The sequence below is a fragment of the Halyomorpha halys genome, unplaced genomic scaffold (assembly GCF_000696795.3).
Source record: "Halyomorpha halys isolate HHAL.00 unplaced genomic scaffold, Hhal_1.1 Scaffold1282.1, whole genome shotgun sequence".
NCBI classification, from domain to species: domain Eukaryota; kingdom Metazoa; phylum Arthropoda; class Insecta; order Hemiptera; family Pentatomidae; genus Halyomorpha; species Halyomorpha halys.
Window position 1 is genome coordinate 49,810 of NW_027108234.1, and position 9,440 is coordinate 59,249.

At 31.3% G+C, this 9,440-nt stretch overlaps 1 protein-coding gene across 1 annotated transcript; it reads right to left on the reverse strand.

The window, feature by feature from the left end:
- Positions 1-1,049: 1,049 nt before the first annotated feature.
- On the reverse strand, positions 1,050-6,992 carry LOC106689128 (transmembrane protein 121B). The gene is made up of 3 exons (XM_014433935.3): positions 6,404-6,992; positions 6,081-6,334; positions 1,050-1,608 (listed from the first exon to the last, which is right to left on the reverse strand). The coding sequence occupies exons 1-3, from the start codon at positions 6,818-6,820 to the stop codon at positions 1,287-1,289; spliced, it is 993 nt and encodes a 330-aa protein (XP_014289421.1). The 5' UTR covers positions 6,821-6,992; the 3' UTR covers positions 1,050-1,286.
- Between the last annotated feature and the right edge of the window lie 2,448 nt (positions 6,993-9,440).

The following is a 9,440-nucleotide window of genomic DNA, read 5'->3' on the forward strand; positions in this document are numbered from 1 at the left end:
TTGTTGTGATAAGCATTAAAAGCTACATTAGATATAATAGATCTCAGTGGTCACAAATATTAATTTATAAAAGATCATTGTGATCGAAGTGTTGAGCATAGTAATTAAAATTAAATTAAAGATAGACTATAATCATTGTGAATAACACATAACACAAAAGAGCAGCATGAAGTGATAGGCTGCAATAATACATTGTAAATAATACTTAAGTACATAATTATATTTATTTTGTCATGTACACAACTATGACTGTATCTTTAGTTCCACTCAATAAGTGGTTTTGTCAAAAATTTAATTTTTTCAGGGAGCATTTTTGTATCTAGATGAGCAGATCTAGACATACAGCCCAGTGTGATATGAATTAAAACTAAAACAAATGTTTTTTGTCATGGGTTGCATACACATATTACTTACGTAGTTTGCTTGTATTGCTGGCAGACAAAAATGATAAATTAAGTTTCTGAATCAGACATTTATAGATGTGTGATGAAGACTTTAACAACAAACCAGTGATAGAACTAACTCATTCACAGGTGCTACATGTATAACTCAGTGACATTACTATATAAATCTTAAGTGTTAAAAAGTGAAAACAATTAAAGAATAACTACAACAGTTATCTTCCTTTTCCTTTTCAGTCTTAGTGTGCTTTATATTCAATCCTCATTGAATAACACATTCCTTCCAGATTTTAACAAAAGACCCTAATATGATTAATTAAAAAATATTCATTAATATTCAGTCTTCAATCTTACAATCCTTTCTTCAGTCCATTCACATGAACATAAATTATAATCATATAAAACAAAATAAATTAATTTTCTAGATAACAAAAATACTATTTATAATTAAGGCTTATATACATAAAACAAAATCTATTTAACTTGATGTCTTAAAGTCATTACAATCTGTTAAGGCACTTAATTATTTTTATGACTTTGAGGAAATTTTAAACTTATTTTCACTGTGATATTAAAATTATATTGTATGTTAGTATTATGATGTATCAAACACAATAAAATCTCTAATATTTTATTTATTACAACTGTAATGTCATGTTTCATAAAAATATTTTGGTAGGCCAATTTATTTTATTATTATTTATTGTATTATATTTCCTTACCAAACAATAAAATATAGAAATATTTCATTTCTTTTTTAAACTTGTGCAATTTTTATTGATATTTCATCCGCTTTCTTAACATTAGATCTATATAAACACTGTACACATTAAACAAATATGTCATAGAAATAATATTGTTGACTGTTATCAAATAATATACTTTTCAGACATTTTCAGGTCTAATAACCTGGTCTCTAAGAGAGACCTCTTCAAATTTTGGTTCAATTTCTGACATTACTATTTTCGTCTTTTCAGACGAAGATATATAACTATTCTTACACTCTATCAGATCTGGAAACATACCTCGAAGGGTCAAAAAAATGCTTAAAGCATTTTTCATGAGAAACATAGAAGCATTTTCATGATAAACAAGCCATAAATAAAGACGTACAATAAGATATGGAACATCAATAAGCAGCATGTGGAGGCACATATAGATGACAGTAAGGGGGAGTGAATAATTATTTTTAGAGAAATCTTTGTAACTGAAAAAAAAAATATATATATTAATGAGAAAAGTAATTTCATAAATGAACAATACATTTTGATAAAACTTTGAAAATGACATAAAAATATTTCATTTTAATTTCTTAAAATTACCAAAATCATAAATAGTATAGTTTTTTGAATTCATGTGAAGATATTTCCATATCAATTTTGGCCCTATTCCTAAGAAATGATACAAATTTCCAGCTCAGGAAAATAAGTTATGACCCAACATAGTAAAAATTTCTGAAAATATCTTATCAAATAGTCAACAAAAATTATTCAATGCATATAGATAATTGGTTCGAATCTGTGGAATTCGGCTGACCATAATGTCACAAATTGAATCATGTACAAACTACCCTTACACCCAATAAGTGCACTTCCTGAAAATGTTTTAAAATTATTATGCTTAAAAGTGCATTTATTAGCTAAAAACTTTTAACTAATAATCAAATTTTAGCAAATGTAAACAATAACAGTTTTAATAAATACCACATGGGAATCATAGACCAAGATAAACTAAATGAAACTTTTGCTAAACCTGTTATTAGTTGGTATTTAAAATCTCATACCAAAATTTAATTTTTATATTTTTTACATATTCCCATTCATTGTTATTCCTAGATCTCCTTATATACATATTTTTTTCAAACCCTTTAGTGTGTGGTGGGTTTTGCATTAAATTTTGACTTCTAGAATACAAACAACTAACCCTAGAAATTATTTTTTTATCTGAGAATGATTTTATACGATTTGAAAGCGAAAAGAAAATGAAAAAAAAACTGGGCCTCAACATACCATATTAATGTATCAAGTCTGCCATTCATCGCAACAGACTTGTTTAGATTTTTTTTCTTGGGAGAGGGTTTCTAATTATTTTCAAATGAAAATTAGACTATAAACTGTTTTATCAAAATATTAAATATAAATAAAAAGTATTGTAATAGCAGATGTATTTTAATTTTTTTAATAGTTACATAAAATAAATATTTTTTTTTTTTTTTATTCAAAAGCAATAACTATTCTTAAACTCTCTTCTAAGAAATATAACTTTTGTGAAACTCTCTCAGATCTGGATACATCCCTCGCATGCCGAAAACAATGCTTAAAGCATTTTTCATAAGAAAAATAGAAGCATTTTCACCAAAAGCAAGCCATAAATAAAGACGTATAATAAGATATGGGACATCGATAAACAACACATGGAGGCTCATATAGATGACAGTAACAGGGAGTGAATAATTATTTTTAGTGAAATCATTGAAACTGAAAAAAAAAAAAAATTGTAATGAGATAAGCCAAATTTTTACTAACATATTGAGCTTAATGTTAAACTTAACATATATGTTTTTTTAAATAAAATTTAAAACCATTGGTCCATGATAAGTAAATAATTTCATAAATGAACAATAAATTTTGACAAAACTTAGAAAATTAGATAAAAATACTTCATTTTATTTATTAAAATTACCAAACATCATAAATGGTAACATGTTATGAATTTATGTGAAGATACTTTCACATCAATTTTGGCCCTAATTCTAAGAAATGATACAATGTCTGAGTTCAGAAAAATAAGTTATGATCCAACACAAGTAAAAATAAAATTGTAAATTTCTGAAAATATCTTATCAAGTAGTCTACAAAAATTATCCGATTCATATAGATGAATGGTTCCAACCTGTGGAAGTCTGCTGACCACAATGCAACATGCACACAAAACGTACTAGTACAATGTCGACTTACACCACCTCTTTGTTGACTTCTGGCAGGCTTATCATAGTGTAGACAGAGGAAAATTACTAAAGGCATTGCAATCACTGGGAATACCTAGCAAGTTAATAAGATAAACAAAGATGACCCCGGAAAGGAGGTGAAAACTCGAGTGGGCATCTCAAATAGCTTTAGGGTTAACAAATAGCTTAAGGCAAGGAGACCCATTATCACCAGTACTGTTCAACCTCGCACTAGAAGTTGACATCAGAAAAATAAGGACAAACCCGGGTGGCACCATTTACAATAGGCTAGTACAACACATGGCTTATGTGGATGATGTATACATCACAGGGAGAACCAAAACAGCACTGGCCAGTACTGTAGAAGAATTCAAGAGAGCATCACAAGATTTAGGACTTAATATAAATAGTGAAAAGACCAAATATATGAAACCTTCTAGACAGACCGGGGAGGGAAGAGATATTGTGGATATGGGTAAATCACGTTTCACAGCTCCAGTACTTTCAAGTACCTGGGAGGAGTTGTGACGGAGAATTATAATTTAGAAGTTGAAATTAAGGGCAGAATGGTAGCAGGAACTGTTTCTATGCCCTGCAAAAAGCTCTCCGATACAATAGTCTTTCCAGGAAAGCAAAGCTTTTGTTATATAAAACAATAATTAGGACAGTAGTAATGCATGGCAGTGACATGACTTTTGTTTTTCCAACAAAGGTCCAGTATCAATCTGATTGAGAATAATGGTTCATTCAAATGAAAAAATAGCCCATATTGACTGATGAATGAGGAGAATCCGGGAGCATCCGATTCATTTTTACAATGCTTAGAGTATCTAATCTCTTTATGCATGATTACAGTGATTCTTGGAGACAAGAAGGATGTGGCAAACCGAGTTCCAAATCTCAATCTAAATGTCAATTTACACACTCTCTGTAATGAAATATCCTCATTTAACTTTGATGGAGATTCAGGACAGATTTTTTCACTTCTTTCTCTATCTTCCTCTTACACCTGTGCTAGGATCAAGGAGCCTTCATCCAGTGGTACCACTCCTCTGGGTTCCCGCTTAACCTCTTTATTTGGTTGAGGGATTTGCCTCATTTGCCTCTAATTCTCTGAACATGCTCCTGATATATTACTCAAGGATGCCCACGTGGTCTCCTGCTGGGATGAGTAGTCAACATCTTTATAGGAGAAAAAATGCAACAAGATACATTGAAATTCATTTAAAATAACCAACATGTTGGAAAGAACTACAGTTCTAAAGTTTTCCCTTAAATATGATGTTAAAACATATTGTCAAATCTAGATTATTCGATATTTTATTATATGTACTACTATTGTAGGGTTGGTGGCCAAAGTGATCAAGTAATATTTATTTTCAGTGCCACTTTCCTCTATAACTTAATGATATATTCACTTTATTTTCATAATTTCTAATTTTTCTCTTTCTTTCATACTTCATATAAAAGTATAAGATATTTTATATTCTTACTCATTTATTTTATTCTTCTAAGGTTGTATCTAACCAATGTTTTGCTCCAATTTGCAGGGCTGTCAGATTGAAATAAAGATGACAACACACTGTGTATATTGATTCATATTGGAAGAACATTAGTTCTTTCGTTACTAGATTATAGGAAGATAGTCTGATTAGCAGTAAATAGAGTTATCAAAATAGTAGGAGAAAACTATTTATTGCTAACCAACTTTTCGCCCCACTTTCCAACTGTTGTTATCAATCTGACAGTCCTGATGAAACCCCTTGATGTAATTCAGATTTAGATAGTGCTGGTTCCACAGATTTGAGCCATGACTTTTTTTTTTGACGTTACTGTAGATTACCCATAACTGATCACCAGAAATTGTTCTTAAAAAAAAAAAAAACAAAAAAAAAAAGAGATGATTTTATTTCATAAGGTAAATCTCTTACTATTCATGCGTAACAAAAATATCCAGCTTTTCAGCGAGTTCAAGACATTATATGCGGTTATAAATTGTTTTATAGAATATATTTAATATCTTTGCAACTTCTCGAACAGTTATAAGTCAAAATCATGGATCTCTCCAACTATGGTTTTGATTTGGCCATAAACTTCAGAGGTCGATCATCTTATTTAACAGTTTCCGAAGTCATATATTGATGAATTGATATAATTTTGTTTTCTCATCACTCAGAAAATTTGTTAGTACACAATGTTGCTGTTTCTGGATCTCTCTGTTACAACTCCTTCCTTGATGTCATACCATCCTACAGTTGAAAAATAGAATGGTACCTACAGAATGATTATTTTACAATCTCTTAGTAATTGTATACACTACTTAATAAAAAAAATGAGTTTTGAGTATTTCTGCTTCCAACACAAATATCAAGACCAATCATAATTTGTTGGAGAACCAAAAGTTAACAAATACCTATCCAGTAATATATGTATAGCTATATAATATATAAATATACAAAAAGATCATCAAAATAGATGAAAACTGTTTTGCAGTTTTATGTATAACTTGAAATAAATATCAAAATCGAAACAAAGAACCATACAATGTTTTAACAAACTAGACATGCTTATATGAGTTATGGTATATTCCAATGTTTATTGTTATAAACAGGGCCACTTATTTATTGAAGTCACTAACTATTAATGTCTAATAAGTATTTCCCTTAAACACTATATCAAAACAAACAGAATAGCTGCAAAAAAAAAATTGTAAAATTAAACAGTAAGCTAACCTTAGTTGATATAATTTGATAGTTGGTAACACAAAATTTAATGCAGATAATGAGATGATCAAATGCTTGACAGCTGGAGACAAGTCAGATTTACTTTCCATAAAGGTTGCAAGCATTGAAACAGCATCGAAAATTTCAATTCCTGTCTTAGCACACACTGAAGTAATATAAGAATACTGAGGTGATCCTCGTTTTTTCCAGTTATGACCTTCCACAAGTAGAAGAAACAAAAAACCGCTAAGACACAAAGCTACCTGCAATGTAATGGTCATTAGTTAGGTTTGATAAAAATATCATGTAACTAAAAAACAAAACTATATAACCTTCAAAAGCTGGGGCCCAAAATGATCTTTGATACTTAAACCATGAATAAATGAATCATTTTCAAAAATTAATACAATTTTGACAACAAATATTAAAGCATAAAATAGCCAAGATAAATAAATAAAGGGGCTATCTCCTATCTGGAAAGGCAATTTAGTAGGTCTTCCTGTACGTAAATTAAAACCATCTACAACATCTTGTCGCATAAATTTTTTATAGTTGTTAAAAGAGAGAAAGTAAGTTATAACAAAAGTACAAACGCACAGAAAGTCCAGAGCAAAAAAGAAATAAGGATACACAGATTCTTTATATCTCATAATAATATAATAGTTTATAATGGTTTCCTGAGCAATTAAAATTAATGTTAAGCAAAATCCATCAAATATAAGGATAATCGTTTTTAGGACAGAAGCCATGGTTAAAAATCAAATCAGAATAAATGCAGAACGAACGAACGAATTAAAAAAATTAAAAGTAAACTAGGATGAACTGTCACACATGATTTTATTATAGAAACACTTTCTACCAAACCATTGTTACATGTAAACACAGATAACCAGAGAATAACGTTGAAAGTCGAACCAATATTCGATTAGAATATACAATCGATATTTTACTTTTAAATCAAACAGCTAGGAGAAAGGAGAATAATGAAATGGTAAAGAGATAATGGAGAGAAAGTAGCGGTCCATATAAACAACCTGCTGAAAAGTATGGACCAATACCGATTGCCTTCTGTCTCAGTTTACATTAAAATTATTAAGTTTCATGTTGTAAAATTAAAATATTATATATTTAATAAGGTTTTTTGTCATATTTAGTTTGTTTTTTTTAAGAATAATAATATCTCATTGGACCTGCCCACCTTTGGCTCCTTTAAATTTAAAGGTAATATAGCTTTTAATTGGAGAAACTTCAAACAGAATTTTTTGACGTACAGAACAGCATATTTTGATGAAGCTTCAGAAGAAAAAAAAGTTATTATGTTATTGTATGCGGCAGGCAATGCAGCTAATGATATTTTTGATTCTTTTCACCTGACAGACAAGGAAAAACACAGCACAGTAATTGATAAATTTGATGAGTACTTTATTACTAGTATAACATACCGCCGACATTCATTTCTAACCAGAAAACAAGAGTAGGAAGAACCTTAAGGTGAATCTACATGTTGGCCCAGCTGTGGCGAATTCAGACATGCGCGAGCATGTGGATGGGTGGCTTGGCTTGGCTGGTACGAGTTGGCCTAAGCTCATTGCCGATCCATCAAGAGTCGGTTTTTTGGACTAAGATAGATCAAAGAGGGTTCGTCAGAGCGCTCGTGTAGTATCTCCACATTGTTCTTTGTTTAGTTGCAACTGAGAGCTGTTAGGAGGTTAATGGTGTTTGTTGTTACTTCTCATAATAAGTTTTATACTTAATCTTATTTATTTATATTTAATCTCCTTTTATTTTATTTTTTTTGTAATAAAAATAATATAACCCCAGTGCAATGGCTGATACCACTTGTACGTCCGCCATGCTTGCCTCTCTGAAAAACACTGACATGTGGATGATCCACTCGGACGGTTCCTTCGTTTACCGATCATTTGTACAAACCTCCGATTCGTAGCGAGCGACCAACATGTAGAACCGCCTTTACGAACGGTATATGACTGAATTAAAAAAATTAAGTCCAACATGTGAATTTATTACAGTTTAGTAAGATATGTATTTATGAAATGAAAAAATAATTTTATTCTGGGACATATGTCCCCTAAGAATAAATATATGGTTCGTACATTAAGATTTTTGTCTGGCAAGCATTTACAAGTTTCAATGTTACAATTACAATGTCATTTCCAGTAAGTAAAATGAAATTACTTTGGGGTATTGGCTTGCCTACTGTCTTGATTATAATGTTAATCAATATATGCCTGTTTATAATGTACTGTTGATTACAATGATGCAGAGGTTTGGTTATACAATAACAAAAGGAATAGTTGTTGTTTAAAGGAAATAATGGATGAGGATTGGCGAATAGGGATGGAAAGAGAATTCTAGAAGGAGGTTGCACGTATGACGAAGGATTTGCTGAAGAAGGCGGTTCTATAGGAGGGCATATATAAATCAATTGGTTGGGATGTGGTGTTTAATGATAGGATGGATGAACGAAGAGTGAGGAGATCAAGGATATAGGTAGGTTTTTGATTTTAAGTGCTTGGAATAGGAAAACACCAAGGAGGTACTGCCTTCTGGAGGTTGGATTGAACCATTTCAACTCGGTATACCAGCGGAAGAATTGAGAGCGCCTTGGAAACCCAAAGATAAATCTTACAAAGCAATTCATGAGTCTTTTCAGTCTCAACTCTAGTCTTGCAGATAGCAAGATAGGGGGGGGGGGAGAAGAGAGTAGATAATAGGAGCTAACGGGTGTTCTGAGGAATGGAATTACGGAATCTTAGGAATTGTTTGAGTACAGTTATGGATTTACCTGTAATTTGGGAAATGTGATTATTCCAGGAGAGGTGTTGGTCGAAGGTGACTTGAAGGTTTTTTATTGTAGGAAAGAAGTGAATCGGTTGATTGTTAAGGAAGAGTAAGGGATAGTAAGGGAGGGAATGATGGAGGCGCTTGGAACCAATAAGAATGACCTTGGTTTTTTTAACATTCAGGTACAAATCATTGTTAAACGCCCATGCATTAATGCTATCATTATCTTCTTGTATCTTTTGGATGGCCCCAAGCATCTCGGATGGATGGAAGGATAGATAGATTTGGAGATCGTCTGCATATAAGTAGTATTGTGTATGGTGAATGAAATCAGGAAGATTATTGATATAAATGGAGAAAAGGGTTGGTGAAGTGAGGACCCCTGAGAAACACCTCATGTCAAAAGAAGGGGAGAGGAAAGAGGTTTATTCGGAATGATGACTGTTTAGAAACGACAGGACAGGAAAGAAAGGAACCACTTTAGGACACTATTTGGCATAGAAAGATTTTGAAATTTATTGATGAGGATCTTATGGTTAACTGAGTCAAATGCTTTCGAAAAAT

Coding starts and splice junctions, on each gene's coding strand:
- LOC106689128 (XM_014433935.3), bottom strand. CDS start 6,820: ATGGCTTCTGTCCTAAAAACGATTATCCTTATATTTGATGGATTTTGC. Junction 6,335..6,403: donor TTGGGCCCCAGCTTTTGAAG/GTTATATAGTTT, acceptor ATTACATTGCAG/GTAGCTTTGTGTCTTAGCGG. Junction 1,609..6,080: donor ATCAAATTATATCAACTAAG/GTTAGCTTACTG, acceptor TTTTTTTTTCAG/TTACAAAGATTTCTCTAAAA.